Genomic DNA, 17,380 nt, shown 5'->3' on the forward strand with positions numbered 1-17,380 from the left:
AAATTTGGAGTTCCCATTGTGACTCAGTGGTAACAAACCCAGCTATTATCCATGAGGATGGAACTTTGGTCCCTGGCTTCCCTCAGTGGGTTAAGGATTAACATTGCTTAAAGCTGTGATTGATGCAGCACAGCTGTGGCTAAGATTCAGTCCCTGGCCTGGGAACTTCCATATGGCTGGGGAAAAAATTCTTTTAAATAACCCCACCACTTAAGAGCAAATGCTAGGTAAATTCTTCCTGTTGCCCCCTTTTAAAATTTCATTGCAATGAACAGTTTCTGGAGAGTAAATAAGAGTCAGAAATGGAACTTGTATAATTAATTTATTTTTTATTTTTTTGTCTTTTCTAGGGCCGCACTCGCGGCATATGAAAGTTTCCAGGCTAGGGGTCTAGTCGGAGCTGTAGCCGAGGGCCTTTGCCAGACCCTCAGCAATGCAGGATCTGAGCCATGTCTGTGAACTACACCACAGCTCATGGCAACACTGGATCCTTAACCCACTGATCGAGGCCAGGGATCAAACCTGCAACCTCATGGTTCCTAGTCGGACTCGTTAACCACTGAGCCACGACGGGAACTCCTGTATCATTAGTTTAATGTATTGTTTGTTAGCAGCTTTGACCTAGTATAAGCAGTGTGCCCACTGTGTTATGCTACTGCTCAGCTATGGATTTTAGGAATATATACGGTGAAATCACTGGGCTGTCAAAATACCTAGGTTCTAGTCCTGACAATTTTTTCCTTGTGTGAAGCTGAATAAATAACAACTTCTAAAATTCTCATTTGCCTTGATTTTAAAATAAGAAAGATGAATCTCATTTGCTTACTGTTGTGGTGACAATCAATAATAGATTTTAAAATATTTTGTAAGCTTTTAATGCACTATATATATCTAAGATATTTAATTTATTTTTATTTATTTCCACCAGACCACTTTAGAAAATTTTTATTAGGCTTAAATTTCCTTTATTTCTCCAAGAAATATCATAAACTCATATCTCCATTAAATAGAAAACTATGTAACTGCCTTGATCCAAATCTGAATGACCTCGATTCATCTTTATCATACAAATTAGTTTTGCTGGGCATTTAGAGTCTTAAAATTATGCCATGTTTCCAACAACTTATATTTTTCAACAGAAGATCTCATCTTTCTAACACATGAGTTTAATTAAATGGCAGTTTCCAATTTCCTAAAACTATAATTGTCTCAAGAATCTACCTCCCTTTACCTTAAGAATATTAACCTTTCATGTTCCTTTCTGGCACCTAATGGGGAGGCCTATATTGACCGTGGTATTTTTCAAGCCACTAAGATTTTCTTTTTCTTGTTCTTATTTTATTATTATTATTTTGGCTACATCCATGGCATGTAGAAGTTCCTGGGCCAGGGGTTGAACTCCTGCCACAGCTGTAACCAGAGCCACAGCAGTGACAGTGCCACATCCTTAACCACTGAGCCACAAGAGAACCCCTGGTGCACTTATTTAAAATATAATTATGCAACATTTACTATCTGCCTTGGCACTCTTCTGAATGTTTTATACATGTTAGCTTACTTAATCCTTTCACTACACTATGAAGTTAGGTGCTGCTACAAACTCTAGTTTACAAATGAGTTCTCCAGGCCTGGAGAGGTTAAGTAACTTGCCCAAGGTCATAAAACTAGTAAATGGAAGAGCCAGGACCCCAATTAGTCTTTTCTGATTTTTATTCATGTGTTTTTGCGAATTTCTGATTTCTGGGTATAAGCTTGCCTAAATTCTTAAGAATTAGTTTATGTCCTATATTACTTCAAAAGCATGATACTGTGACTGTGTTAAGTATATTTTTAAATTCACATTTATTACATTTTTGTATCATTCTCTACCAAATTATGTCCTCTGAGAATGACTCTTGCTTTTGGCATAGTTTTCTATTTTACAATATGTTTTTTTCCCCACAAATTAGAAGAATTGAATATTAGCTTACTAGGTGCTGAGTATTTATAACTATGACTATGTTGATAAGGCAGTTGTTTTTGGACATACTTTATTTAGAATATTTGAATTTATTCAGCATCTTAAGAAAAACTCTTAAAACACTGATTTCTGATTAAAGTGTATGTATGTCTGTGTATAGATAGATATACAGGTCATTAATCTTACCACCAATGATATAGTACTTCAGTACATATTAAGAATAAATCTAAAACAAAAAATTTAAATATTACCACTAAAATCTAATTATATTCCTAGCAGAGAACGGTACCATTTAAACATTCAAGTGTCTGGCAGAAACATAATTTTCATTCTTTGGATGGAACCTCAACCAGAGCCTTTCATCCTCGAACTGGATTGCCTCTTCTTTCAAGTCCTGTAAGTACTTTTATTTCATGTTTAGAATAAGATCATTCAGTGATTTAGATTATTTTGTCCAAATTTTAATTGAAAAATATTTAAACACCTTCAAAATAGATTTCTAATTGGAAAACATTTTATTTTTTCATACATTTACTAGGTAGGTGTTAATGTGGAAAAAGGCAGAAAAATGAATAAAAATGAGCTTTATTTTGTTAGGATTATAAAATTTCTCTGAAATTCTTTTGTCTAACATATTTATTCTCACTAAATATAAGGAAATACTTGGTGTCAAGTGGATTTTCTATAAATAGATTGCATCATAGTGCTGGGCTGGTTGACACCATCAGCTGGATCATCTGGGAATCAAATTTGTGGCTGTCTTTGACTTGGGATCCATGTAGTTAATTGTCTTATTTACAAATTGTCTTATTTACAAATAGATTTACGAATAGATTTATAGATCTGAGTGTGATGGCTAAGAGCCTTGTTTTTAGAGTCACATTGTCTTCACCCTCACTGTGTGGCATTAGGTGAGTAATATTATCCCTCTGAGCCTCAGTTTCCTCATCTATAAAAGGAGAGTAGTCATGTCTCCCTAGTGTTGGGAGGATGATTAGTATCATTCCTGACATGTGGTAAGCATTTGGTAGTTAGTTGCTAGAGCTACCATTTCAGTTAAACCAAAGGTAAGCAGTCAATATCTCAGCAAACTAAAAACATATTTATTTTGTTATTGACATAAGATAACTTTTGTTGTTCTATATATGTTTTTAAAGTAAATTCGAAACATACAATATCTGGCATATGTTCAAAAAATTATTCTTAAATAAGAGATCTAGATTTAAATTTGTAACTTGGACCTTAAGTGTTTATTTTAGAAAAGTTCAATTCCAAACAGCTTAAAATACTACTCCCCCCACCAAATAGACTAAAATAAAATAACCCTCAATATTTGACCTACCTATGAGGTGCTTTCAAAATGCCCAAGTGATCAGGAAAAAACTAATCAGCATCAGGCTGATATAAAAAGCCCTACAGACTTTTCTGTTCAGTATGGTGGACTGAATTGATACAAGAAGACCCTTCTTCCTTCCCAAAAATGGAAGTCTTGGATAAAACATAACACAACTTCTAAATACATAATGTAGTGTAAAAGCGAGAAAGATAAATCTCCAAATACTAACTTGGGGCAAATTACAGCCTTCTAGGATATCTAAACCTAATATAATGCTAGGGTTTAATGCCCCCACTGGAACAGGAGTCAGGGCTGCACTGATCATAGCTGGGACCTAAAACCAAACTCCATAAAGCCAGAAATAGGGGAGGACTGCCATTCTAGAAATGGAAGAGGAGGGGAAAAAATCACCTATTTACTTAAGGGTGCAACTGGGAGGTACAGAGTAGGTGGGAAAAGCAACCTCAAAGCCACCCATGGGTAGGGGTTCTGCATTTGTGCTGTCGATAAGGAAACATGAAAACTATACCACTCTATAACCCATGGCACCAAGGATTTATTTTCAAGCAAGATAACCCTTACCAAAGATGATCTCAGAGGAATTAAAATTACAAAGCACCTTAAAAGAATCAGCAAGAGCAAGTGGGAGAATTCATATTTAGGAATCCTGTTATCAGAACAATTTCAAAGAAAAATAAAAAATAATTCTGTTTAAAATGTTCCAAGAGATAAATGAAGATAAAGATAGGGAATTAAGATGAGAGACTACGTGAATTGGAAAAGTAGATATTATAATTGTAAAAAATGTAATGAAGTGTACATGCACATGCACATACACATACAGATAGATTAAATGGTGGGCTGGAGTCAGCTGAAGAGAGAACTAATCAATGCATAGCCACATACTAAGAAAGCACCTAGGCGTTCCTGTTGTGGCTCATTGGAAACGAATCTGACTAGTATCCATGAGGATGTGGGTTTGATCCCTGGCCTCGCTCTGTGGGTGGAGAATCCAGCGTTGCCAGTGAACTCTGGTGTAGGCTGCAGATACAGCTCAGAGCCTGCATTGCTGTGGCTGTGGTGTAGGCTGGTAGCTGTAGCTCCAATTTGACCCCTGGCCTGGGAACTTCCATATGCTGCAGGTGTGGCCCTAAAACGAAAAAAACAAACAAACAAAAAAAACAAAAAACAAAAAAGGAAAAGAAAGCACCTAAAGTACAGAAGGGAAGATAGATGGTAAAATATGAAAGAACCCTGAAGGATAAAATAAGATGTTCAATATAAGCTTTGTAGAAATTCCAAAAGGAAGACTGGACAGAATAAGGAAAATGCAATATTAGAAGAAATGAAAGTTGGGGTTCCTGCTGGCACAGTGAGTTAAGAATTAACTGCAGTGGCTCAGGTCACTGTAGGGGCTCAAGTTCAATCCTCAACCCACTGCAGTATTTTAAGGGATCCAGTGTTGCTGCACCTGAGGCCTAGCTTGCAGCCCCAGCTCTGATCTGATCCCTGGCCTGAGAACTTCTATATTTCTTTTCTGTGGCAAAGAAAGAGAGGGAGGAAGGAAGGAAGGAAGGAAAACTTTGTAGAAGTGAAGACATGAGAATTTGGATTGAAAATTTCATACTAAATTCTGACTACAAAATATAGTGTGGTGTATTTGTACAACTCTCAAAAATAATTGCGATTGTTTAGACTTTCAGTATCATATGTTTCTTAGTCACAATTTAGACCAAATGTAATGATAATTTTATAAACAAATCTGTCTAACTTGTGTGTTTTGTATGATTTGACCTTTAATTTAGACTTAGGTCTCTCATTTTTAGGATATTTTGAGCTAGTTTGTGGTTTGTTTTAAGTGTAATCTGATATACAATAGAGGTTGAAAATCCAGAGTGGTATTTTTCAAGCCTGTTCTCTATGAAGCCCCAGCCAGGGTTCTTAAAAATCTGCACTGGGGGTAGGGATGGGTAAAAGAACAGCAGAATTGTCAGGACCCCATGTTCCCATTACCATTTAATTCTTTTTTCCCCTTTTTATTGTAAAACTAAATCATTCATTCCTACCCCCCATACAGAAGTACTTAAGGTAACAAAGTAAAAGTCTTATATTATTTATTATGAGTCCATGTAAGATTTAGGAAAAAAACTGGTTCTGGTTCTTAAAAAATAAACCAAGTAAAGGTGGTTTAATTAAACATTCTTTTTTCCAAACCAGTTAATAAAATGAGCACATGGGACAATATGTAATAAAGAGCATGATTTTAAGCAGCTGTTAGGGGAGAAATTTTATTTTTTTAAGATATGCTTTCATTTGAAAATTGTTCTATCAATTCAAGAAAGAATTTATTGTTTTTAAAATTTTTTTTCAAGAGAAAAAAATTATTTTAACCCTAGGTTCCTCAAAGAAAGACACAGTCAGGTTGCTTTGATCTGGATTCTTCATTACTACATCTGAAAAGCTTATCATCTAAAAGGTATTTTCTTAAAATTCATTTGTGTATAAGAAAGTATTATACCAAATTCTGGCCTTTCACAATAAATAATATTGACTCTGAAAATTAAAATTTTTTAGGAATCTAATTTTTCAGTTTATCATTTTAAGGTGATTTCACAAGCATAGTTACTAAGGATGAGTAATGAGAAATTAAAATGATGAGTAGCTACTATATAATGGTCATGATGATAGACAAACATTTACAATGGTTTTTAATATTTAAGTGGGTTTGTATATTTCTGGTCATTCACCTCCTCCTTTGCAAAAAGGCTTTGGCAATTTGTTCCAGGTTGACAAATAATACTCTCATTATGGTCTTTAGTCACATAATTTTGCCTTTGTATTGTAATTTTAAACTGAAAGCGAAGATTGATATAGAAGACTGCACTATAGTATTATGTATTTCCGGTGGATGCCACTATGTAATATGTTATAAATCCCACCTTGAAACCTAGGAGATATAGATATATGTATATAGATATGTATATATATATCTATCTATATATATATATATATACATAGATTTTTTTTTTTTTTTTGTCTTTTTGTCTTTCTAGGGCTGCACTCGTGGCCTATGGAGGTTCCCAGGCTAGGGGTCCATTCAGAGCTGTAGCTTCTGGCCTATGCCACAGCCACAGCCACAGCCACGAGATCCGAGCCGCATCTGCGACTTACACCACAGTTCACGGCAACACCGGATCCTTAACCCACTGAGCAAAGCCAGGGATCGAACCTGAAACCTCATGGTTCCTAGTTGGATTCGTTTCTACTGCACTGTGAAAGGAAACTCTGATATATTCTTTATTAAGTATAACAAAGTTTACAAAATCTAATCAGGAATTTAAAGCTAGATATTTCATGTCTCGAAATTTGGTTACATTAATTTTTTATTATGGTAGTTTAAGTTAAATTGATCAGATCCTCTTAATTTAATTTTGTACAAAAGTAAACTAAAAAATATTATAGTTAATGTTTCTATTTGCTGATTTGTTCTTTTTCTTAAAAACAGTTCTCGACCATGTTTAAACATTGAAGATGATCCAGATATTCATGAAAAACCACTTCTGAGTTCTAGTGCTCCACCTATAACAAGTCTTAGTCTCTTAGGAAATTTTGAGGTAATGTTTTTTGAAACTATTTTAAGAGTTGAAGTTTCTTAACCCAGACCCATGGTGTCATATATGTCATTTGCTTGTGAAAAGGAAATAAATGGACTGTATTTTTCTAAAGGCTTGAAATCACCTTCTTTTCTTTCCTTTCTTTTCCCTTTCCTTTTCATGAGAAGTGAAATTGGGAGTATTGTTGGCAGTGACATCTTTGAATTGGGTAGCTGGAGGAGAAGATGGAGGACTTAGGTGAAATCAGGTAATGGAGCTATCCATTACTCTAGCTGGAAGATAGACTTGGCCATACATCCTTAACTGGTAAAACTGGCTTTGGGGCCCAGGAAGGATGATGGAGTGCTGTATTTGCAACTTCTCTGTAAATCTAAATTTAATAAGATTATTTTGTAAAAAATAAAGTGATTAAAGGTCTCTGAAACATGTTCTGCTTTATTTAATATGAATATTCTACTTAGGATCAAGGATATTGGGGGTTTAGATGTCTTTAGTTAGAAAATAATCTTTTTAAGCATGAGCCTGTAAATGACTTTGTTTTGTTTTGTCTTTTTAGGGCCACACCCACAGCATATGGAAGTTCTCAAGCTAGGGGTTGAATTGGAGGAGCCGTAGCCACTGGCCTATGCCACAGCTATAACACTAGATCCCAGCTGCATTTTTGACCTACTCTACAGCTCACAGCAATGCTGTATCCTTAACCCACTGAATGAGGCCAGTGATCAAACCCACACCCTCATGGATACTACTTGTGTTCTTAACTTGCTGAACCACTATAGGAACTCCTGTAAATAACATTTTAGAAGTTATTCTAATGGGTGAGTTTTTTAAAGGAAAATAATTAAAAATCTGTGGGTTTTTTTGTTTGTTTTTTGTCTTTTTAGGGTTGCACTTGCAGCATATGGAGGTTCCCAGGGTAGGAGTCAAATCAGCTGTCACCTCTGGCCTACACCACAGCTGTAGCAATGTAAGATTTGAGCCACGTCTGCAACCTATACCACAGCTCATGGCAACACGGGATCCTTAACCCACTGATCGAGGCCAGGGATAGAACCTGCATCCTCATGGATGGTATTCAGATCATTTCCACTGAGCCACAATGGGAACTCCTAAAAATTTGTATTTTTAATTTAAATAGCTTTACTGGTCTTGTGGTGGTTTGATATATTAACAGTATGTTTTATTTAAAACAGTATTTTAATTTTGAGGCTTATCTTTCAAAGTTTTAGTGGAAATAAAAATATTTTATGGTAAGTTTGATCTCTTCTCCAGGTCACTTTCAAGGTTTAGAGATGTTGAACTCTATTCTTTATTGATTTTAAAATTGCATAAGACCATTATGAGGGTCAGGTGCTCTGCTGCTTTTGTATTACAAGAAAATTTACAGCAAGTAAAAGAGGTGTTTGAATGGCTGATATGTGAAAACTTCAGGAAAGGAAAGACGCTTAAAAGATCAGTACACTGTTCTTTTCACAGGATTCTGTTTGTGCAGATATGCATACATTGTTAGGTGATTTAAGTAGAAAAATTCAATAAAGTTGAGACTGTTTAACCCACAGATCCTCTTTAATTTATAATAAATCTGATCTTTCAACAGTAAATGGCAAAATATATTTATTCTACTAAGTGAATTTGGCCCTCCATGGCAATAAAAAAAAGGAGAGATGATAGACGAATTACTAAACTGACGCTTTGGTTTTGTTTTATGAAACAGGGCAAAGCCTTTATCATGTAATGCTGTTAATGAGAATTGTAATGTTTTGGCATTATTTGTGGGGCTTCAGGTGGGGCTTTAGTATAAAAACACATTGACCCTGAGTAACACCCAAGTAGAAGGCTGTCTATCTGATTTCTGTGGCTAGTTATTAACTTTTCTTGCTACCATTTAGAGTTTTCTACTACATAAACCTTGTCCTCATCCATTTATCTCACCTGACCTGTGATTTTTCTTCTATCAGTTCAGTCTAGCACAATACTCACAACCATTCAAAATGGGTTATTTTTACCACATGAGGGAATCCGAGTGATTACTATCACTATAATAAAATAGCTCCAACTTTCTAGAATTTTATATAGATAGAGTCACTTTGTATTGACTCTTTAGGGTTGGGATTTCATTCAATCACCATCATTATTTCGAGATTATCCATGTTGTTCTGTTCATCAAAAATTCATTTCTCTTTATTGTCATTATATGGCTATTCAGTTTGTTTACTCATTGACCTGATTCTAGAAAACTTGGTCATTCCCAGGTTTTGGCTATTACAAATAAAGCTGCCATGAATATCTCTGTATGAATTTTTGTGTGGACATAAGTTTTCATTTTACTGGGGTAGCATGGTAGGTGTATGTTTAACTTTTTTAAGAAGCTGCTAAACTGTTGTCCAAAGTAGTTATACTATTTTTAATTTCTATTAGTAGTGGTTTGAGAGTTCTAGTCCCCCCAGATCTTTTCCAGTGTTTGCAATGATCCATCTTTTTTTTTTTTTTTTTTGTCTTTTTTGTTGTTGTTGTTGTTGTTGTTGTTGCTATTTCTTGGGCCACTCCCGCGGCATATGGAGGTTCCCAGGCTAGGGGTTGAATCGGAGCTGTAGCCACCAGCCTACACCAGAGCCACAGCAGCGCGGGATCCGAGCCGCGTCTGTGACCTACACCATAGCTCACAGCAACGCCGGATCGTTAACCCACTGAGCAAGGGCAGGGACCGAACCCGCAACCTCATGGTTCCTAGTCGGATTCGTTAGCCACTGCGCCACGACAGGAACTCCGATCCATCTTTTAAATTTCAGATGTTCTAGTTGGTTTGCAGTGTTATCGTATTGTGGCTTTAATGTGAGTTTTTCTAGATAACTAATACTAAAGTACTAATACTCAAGAGCCTCTTTTCTGTATTTTTTCTTTTAGCTTTGCATTCCCAAATAAGCACATATATTTTCCAAATATTTTCTCCAAATCTGAACTTAGATTTACAATTTTATTACATTACTTTTTTTTCTTTTTCTTTTCTTTTTTTCTTTTTAGGGCTGCACCTGTGGCATATGGAAGTTCCCAGGCTACGGGTCTAATTGGAGCTGCAGCTGCCATACTTCACCACAGCCACAGCAACTCTGAATCTGAGCCATATCTGTGACCTACACCACAGCTTATGGCAACACCAGATCCTTTACTCACTGAGTGAGGCCAGGGATCAAAGTTGCATCCTCATGGATACTAGTCAGATTCTTAACCCACTGAGCCACATGAGGACTCCTATTACAGTACGCCTTGAAGAACAAAAGATTTTAACTTTGTTGATATCCAAATTATTTTATTAACCTTGATTTTGATGTTATATCTAAAAAACTTTGCCTAACCCAAGGCTTCTCAACCTTGGCACTCTTGACATTTGATAAGGATAATACTTTGTTATGGAATATGTCTCATAAATTGGAATATGTTTAACAAAATCTTTGCCCCCACCCACTCTAGTAGCAACCCCCCAAGTTGTAGCAACCAGAAATGTCTTTAATTTTGACATATTCCCATTGTTGAGAACCAGTGGCCTAACCTAAGGTCACAAAAATTTTTGTCTGCATTTCTTCTAGAAGTTTTGTTGTTTTAGCTTTAAAATTTAGATCTATATTTTGAGTTAATTTTTATATATGATATGAAGTGTGCAGTCAAGTTCATTTTTATATGAATGTCCAGTTATTTTAGTCTTAACATCAGGTAATGTGAGTCCTCTAACATATTGTTGTTTCTCAGAATTGCTTTAACTATTCTAGTGCCTTTCTTCCTTATATAATTTTTTTTTTTTTTTTTTTTTTTTTGCTATTTCTTGGGCCGCTCCCACAGCATATGGAGGTTCCCAGGCTAGGGGTCTAATCAGAGCTGTAGCCACCAGCCTACACCAGAGCCACAGCAACGCGGGATCCGAGCTTGTCTGCAGCCTACACCGCAGCTCACGGCAACGCCAGATTGTTAACCTACTGAGCAAGGGCAGGGACCGAACCCACAACCTCATGGTTCCTAGTCGGATTCGTTAACCACTGCGCCACAACAGGAACTCCCCTTATATAAATTTTAGAATTAGCTTGTCTTTTTCTACAAAACAGCCTGCTGAGATTTTGTTTGGATTGCACTGATATAGATCAATTTGTCAAAAAATTACATCCTAAGAATATTAAATCTTTTGATATATGAACATCATATTTAGCTATTTATTTAGCTATTCTTTGATTTCTTTCATCAGTGTTTCATATTTTCTAGAATACAGATATTGGGTGTATTTATGTAGATTTATATCTAACTATTTCATGTTTTCTGATAATATAAATTATACTTAAAAAATTTAATTTCCAGTTCTTCATTTGTACATATTAAAATATGTGATTTTATATGAATGTGTATGTGTGTATACACACACACATATGTACATGTTTAAATATGTGTATAAATATATGTAATCGCTTATGACCTTGCTGAACTTGCTTATTAATTTTATTGATTTGGCAGGGGGGATTTTGTACGTAGATTGCCAGATTATCTACAAATTGGGACAGTTTTATTTCTTTGTAATTTGTATGCCTTTTATTTCCTTTATCATTTTTGCACTGAATAAGGCCTAGCATGCATGCTAGTATATTATTTTAAAGTCATAAAAATCTCAATAATGTCAAAGACTAATATGGGCCATTGGCCTTACCCATAAGCATTTTTGTATGTGCTCTTTCTATAAAAATTTCATACATATTTAGGATATTTTTCTTATTTAAGAAACATTTATTCCGTACCATTAGAGATGAAATAACTAATTAGAAGGTGTTGCATTTGTTCAGAGAAGAGCTTGTAGGAATGTGAACCTGGATAGTGGTATTGGGCTAGAGAGCTGAGGCTGTGAAACAGAGGGGGCACATCAGCAGGATATAAACTGGATTGATTGCAGGGCAGGAGGGAGATACAGAAGGTTGGTTGTGACATAGGTTTCTTGATCTTATCTTTTAGACAATGGGGTTTGAGAATTGCTTATGTCACTTTCAAATTTAGGTTTATGAAGACTTAGAGTGTTCCTTTTCAAAGAATTACTGAATCAAAGGAATGCTACTCACATTTTATGATATAGGCATATATGTGCTGATATATGTATAAAAAAGAGCTTGTGAAAGGTTTAACATATTTCTCATACCTGAACAGATAAACACTAAATTATTAAATGTGATCATCTCAGCAAGTGAGCATGGGAGAGATGGATAAACAGCTTCTATTTATGTATTTTAAGCTTTTTTCCAATGTGTATATATTGTTTTTAAATTATACTGAATAGCAAAACATATGTCACATAACAATTTTTAAGAAGTAATTGTTTTTCTTTTTTTATTTTATTTTTTAAATTATTTCCCCAATACAATTTTTTTTTGACTGTACAGCATGGTGACCCAGTTACACATATATGTATACATTCTATTTTCTCACATTATCATGCTCCATCATAAGTGACTAGACATAGTTCCCAGTGCTATACAGCAGGATCTCATTGCTAATCCGTTCCAAAGGCAATAGTTTGCATCCATTAATCCCAAGCTCCCAATCTACCCCACTCTCTCCCCTTCCCCCTTGGCAACCACAAGTCTGTTCTCCAAGTCCATGATTTTCTTTTCTGTGGAAAGGTTCATTTGTGTCCCATATTAGATTCCAGATATAAGTGATATTATGTGGTATTTGTCTTTCTCTTTCTGACTTACTTCACTCAGTATGAAAATCTCTGGTTCCATCCATGTTGCTGCAGATGGCATTATTTTTTTATGGCTGAATAGTATTCATTGTGTATATATACCACATCTTCCGAATCCAGTCATCTGTTGATGGACATTTGGGTTGTTTCCATGCCTTGGCTATTGTGAAGAATGCTGCAATGAACATGCGAGTACATGTGTCTTTTTCAAGGAAAGTTTTGTCCGGATATATGCCCAAGAGTGGGATTGCTGGGTCATATGGTAGTCCTATGTATAGATTTCTAAGGTATCACCATAATGTTCTCCATAGTGGTTGCACCAGCTTGCATGCCTACCAACAGTGCAGGAGGGTTCCCTTTCCTCCACACCCCCTCCAGCATTTGTTATTTGTGGACTTACTAATAATGGCCATTCTGACTGGTGTGAGGTGGTATCTTGTGGTAGTTTTGATTTACATTTCTCTAATAATCAGGAGTGTTGAGCATTTTTTCATGTGCTTGTAAACAGCCATCTGTACATCTTCCTTGGAAAAATGTCTATTCAGGTCTTTTGCCTATTTTTCGATTGTGTTGTTGGCGTTTTTGCTGTTGAGTTGTCTAAGTTGCTTGCATATTCTAGAGATTAAGCCCTTGTCAGTTGCATCATTTGAAACTATATTTTCCAATTCTGTAAGATGTCTTTTTGTTTTCTTTTTAGTTTCCTTCGTTGTGCAAAATCTTTTCAGTTTGATTAGATCCCATGGGTTTATTTTGGCTTTTATTTCTGTTGCTTTGTGAGACTGACCTGAGAAAATATTCATAAGGTTGATGTCACAGAATGATTTGCCTATGTTCTCTTCCAGGAGTTTGATGATGTCTTGTCTTATATTTAAGTCTTTCAGCCATTTTGAGTTTATTTTTGTGCATGGTGTGAGGGTGTGTTCTAGTTTCATTGATTTTCATGCAGCTGTCCAGGTTTCCTAGAGGTATTTGCTGAAAAGACTGTCTTTATCGTATTTTATGTTCTTGCCTCCTTTGTCCAAGATTAATTGACCGTAGGTATCTGGGTTTATTTCTGGGTTCTCTCTTCTGTTCCATTGGTCTGTCTGTCTGTTTTGGTACCAGTACTATACTGTCTTGATGACTGTGGCTTTGTGCCTGAAGTCTGGGAGAATTATGTCTCCTGCTTGGTTTTTGTTCCTCAGAATTGCTTTGGCAATTTTGGGTCTTTTGTAGTTCCATATAAGGTTTTGGATTGTTTGTTCTAGTTCTGTGAAAAATGTTATGGGTAATTTGATAGGGATTGCATTGAATGTGTAGATTGCTTTGGGTAGTATGGCCATTTTTACAATATTAATTTTTCCACCCCAGGAGCATGGAATATCTTTCCATTTCTTTACATCTTCTTTAATTTCCTTATTAGTTCTCGGCATATAAGTCCTTTACTTCCTTGGTCCGATGTATTCCCAGGTATTTGATTTTTGGGGGTGCAATTTTAAAAGGTATTGTATTTTTTTATTTGTTTTCTAATATTTCATTGTCAGTATACAGAAATGTGACTGATTTCTGAATGTTAATCTTATAGCCTGCTACTTTGCTGAATTTGTTGATCAGATGAAGTAATTTTGGGGTTGAGTCTTTAGGGTTTTCTATATATAGTATCATGTCATCTGCATACAGTGACAGTTTTACCTCTTCCTACTTGGATGCCTTTTATTTCTTTTGTTTGTCTGCTGTGTCTAGGACTTCCAATACTACGTTGAATAACAGTGGTGAGAGTGGGCATCCCTGTCTTGTTCCAGATTTTAGTGGGAAGCCTTTCAGCTTTTCTCTATTGAATACTGTATTTGCTGTGAGTTTGTCATAAATGGCTTTAATTATGTTAAGGAATGTTCTTTCTATACCCACTTTGGTAAGTGTTTTGATCATGAATCGATGTTGGACTTTGTCAAATGTTTTTTCTGCATCTTTTGACATGATCATGTGGTTTTTTACTTTTGTTAAATGGTGTATGACATTGATTGATTTGCTTATGTTGAACCATCCTTGTGCACCTGGGATGAATCCCACCTGATTGTGGTGTGTGATCTTTTTGATATGTTGTTGGATTCAGATGGCTAAAATTTTGCTGAGAATTTTTGTGTCTATATTCATCAAAGATATTGGCCTATAGTTTTCTTTTTTGGTGGTATCTTTGTCTGGTTTTGGAATTAGGGTGATGGTGGCATCATAGAATGTTTTTGGGAGTGTTCCTCCTTCAACCTTTTGGAAAAGTTTAAGGAGGATGGGTATAAGTTCCTCTTTGTATGTTTGGTAGAATTCACTGTGAAGCCGTCTGGCCCTGGACTTTTATTTATAGGGAATGTTTTTATGACATATTCAATTTCATTTCTAGTGATTGGTCTGTTCAGTTGATCTGTTTGTTCTTGATTCAGTTTTGGCAGGCTGTAAGTCTCTAGAAAGTTAGTTGTCCATTTCTTCTAGGTTGTCAAATTTATTGGCATATAGTTGTTTATAGTATTCTCATATGGTTTTTTTTCTCTTCTTTTTTGACTTTCTATTTCATTGATTTCCTCTTTGACCTTTATGATTTCCTTCCTTCTGCTGACTTTAGGGTTTTTTTGTTTTTCTTTTTCTAATTCATTTAGGTGGTGGGTTAAGTTGTTGATTTTAGATTTTTCTTCTTTTTCGAGAAAGGCCTGTATTGCTGTGAACTTCCTTCTGAGCACTGTTTTTGCGGCATCCCATAGATTTTGAGTCTTTGTGTCTTCATTATCATTTGTCTCCAGGTATTTTTAAATTTCCCTTTTGATTTCCTCATTGACCCATTGGTTTTTTAGTAGCATGTTGTTTAGTCTCCATGTAGTAGGTTTTTTCTCATTTCTTTTCCTATGGTTGATTTCTAGTTTTATGCCATTGTGGTCATAGAAGATACTAGAGATAATTTCTTTGTTTTTTTTTTTTGTTGTTTTTTGTTTTTGTTTTTTTGTCTTTTTGCCATTTCTTGGGCTGCTCCCGCAGCATATGGAGGTTTCCAGGCTAGGGGTCGAATCGGAGATGTAGCCACTGGCCTGCGCCAGAGCCACAGCAACATGGGATCCGAGCCACTTCTGTAACCTACACCACAGCTCCCAGCAACACCGGATCCTTAACCCACTGAGCAAGGCCAGGGATTGAACCCGCAACCTCGTGGTTCCTCGTCAGATTTGTTAACCACTGAGCCACAATGGGAACTCCACTTGAGATAATTTCTATACTCTTAAATTTGTTGAGGTTAGCTTTGTGCCCCAATATGTAATCAATTCTTGAGAATGTTCCATGTGCACTTGAGAAGAATGTGTATTCTGATTTTTTTGGTTGTAATGTCCTGAAAATGTCGATTAAGTCCAACTTTTCTGTTGTTTCCTTTAGAATCTCTGTTGCTTTATTAATTTTCTGTCTAGAGGATCTGTCCATTGATGTCAGTGGGGTATATAAGTCTCCTACTATGATTGTGTTCCCATCAATTTCTCCTTTTATGTCTGTTAGTATTTGTTGCCGGTATCTGGGTGCTCCTATATTAGGGGCATAGATATTGACTTTTGTAATATCCTCTTCTTGAATGGATCCTTTAACCATGAAATAGTGTCCTTCTTTGTCTTTCTTTATGGCCTTCATTTTAACATCTTTTTTGTCTGATATGAGTATTGCTACTCCTGCTTTCCTGTCTGGTCCATTGGCAGGAAATATCTTTTCCCATCCCCTCACTTTCAATCTATATGTATCCTTTGATCTAAGGTGAGTTTCTTGTAGGCAGCAGATTGAAGGTTTTTGCTTTTTTATCCAATCTGCCACTCTGTCTTTGGATTGGAGCATTCAGTCCATTGACATTTAAGGTGATTATTGATAGATATTTATTTATTGCCATTTTAAGCCTTGTTTTCCAGTTGACTTATGTTTCTCTTTTCTTTTTTTGGTTGGATGGTTTCCACTTATTTTATACTTGAGTATTTTTCTTTTCAGTTTTTGTGAATGTAATGTTCAGTTTTTATTTGTGGTTGTCCTGTTTTCTAAGTATATTCATACCTTCCTATATCTGCTTACTTTAGCCTGATATTCACATAGGCTCAAACACATCATTAAGATAAAAAAAAAGCATCTATTTTTTCTTATTTCCCTTACCCACATTGCGTGATTTTGATGTCTTTTTTTTTTTTTTTAATTAACATCTTCATGTTTGGATCTGTATGCTGGCTTATTTAAATGACTGCTTTCCAACTGTGATTTCCTCCATCCTAGTTCTTCCTTTTTTTTTTTTTTTTTTTTTTTAACCTTCGAGAAGCCCTTTCAGTATTTCTTTTAGAATGGGTTTTGTATTGCTGTACTCTTTCAGCTTTTGTTTGTTGGAGAAATTCTTTCTTTCCCCTTCTATTTTAAATGATATTCTTGCTGGATAGAATATTCTAGGTTGCAGATTTTTTCTTTTCAGCAGTTTAAATATATCTTGCCGACTCCCTTCTGGCCTATAGTGTTATTTTAGAGAAATCAGCTGATAGCCTCATTGGGATTCCCTTATAATTAACACTTTGCCTTTCTCTTGCTGCCTTTAGAATCTTCTCTTTAACTTTTACCATTTTTATTATAATATGTCTTGGTGTGGGCCTGTTTGGTTTCAACTTATTTGGGGCCCTCTGTTTTGTAAGTACTTGGCATTCTCTTTTGATGGAATTTCTTTAGATGTCATGTTAACAAGTTTTCAACTGCTTCTCTGTGGCTAGCACCAGGAATATACTCTGTAAGAA

At 35.6% G+C, this 17,380-nt stretch overlaps 1 protein-coding gene across 16 annotated transcripts in view; it reads left to right on the forward strand.

The window, feature by feature from the left end:
* FAM214A (family with sequence similarity 214 member A) overlaps positions 1-17,380 on the forward strand; it is a 130,611-nt gene that overhangs the window by 90,944 nt on the left and 22,287 nt on the right. For 11 of the 16 annotated variants that reach the window (XR_002344858.1, XR_002344857.1, XR_001306191.2 and 8 more), the window contains 3 exons: positions 2,237-2,356; positions 5,693-5,772; positions 6,802-6,910. Coding sequence is in view for 7 of the 16 variants with exons in the window: in XM_021095179.1 (XP_020950838.1) it covers positions 2,237-2,356; positions 5,693-5,772; positions 6,802-6,910 (309 nt within the window). In the remaining 9 variants the exon portion in view is untranslated. Of the gene's footprint in view, positions 1-2,236; positions 2,357-5,692; positions 5,773-6,801; positions 7,158-17,380 lie in introns of all 16 variants that reach the window. The other 5 variants (XR_002344853.1, XM_021095188.1, XM_005659592.3 and 2 more) reach the window with 2 other exon arrangements.

The sequence above is a fragment of the Sus scrofa genome, chromosome 1 (assembly GCF_000003025.6).
Source record: "Sus scrofa isolate TJ Tabasco breed Duroc chromosome 1, Sscrofa11.1, whole genome shotgun sequence".
Taxonomy (NCBI): domain Eukaryota; kingdom Metazoa; phylum Chordata; class Mammalia; order Artiodactyla; family Suidae; genus Sus; species Sus scrofa.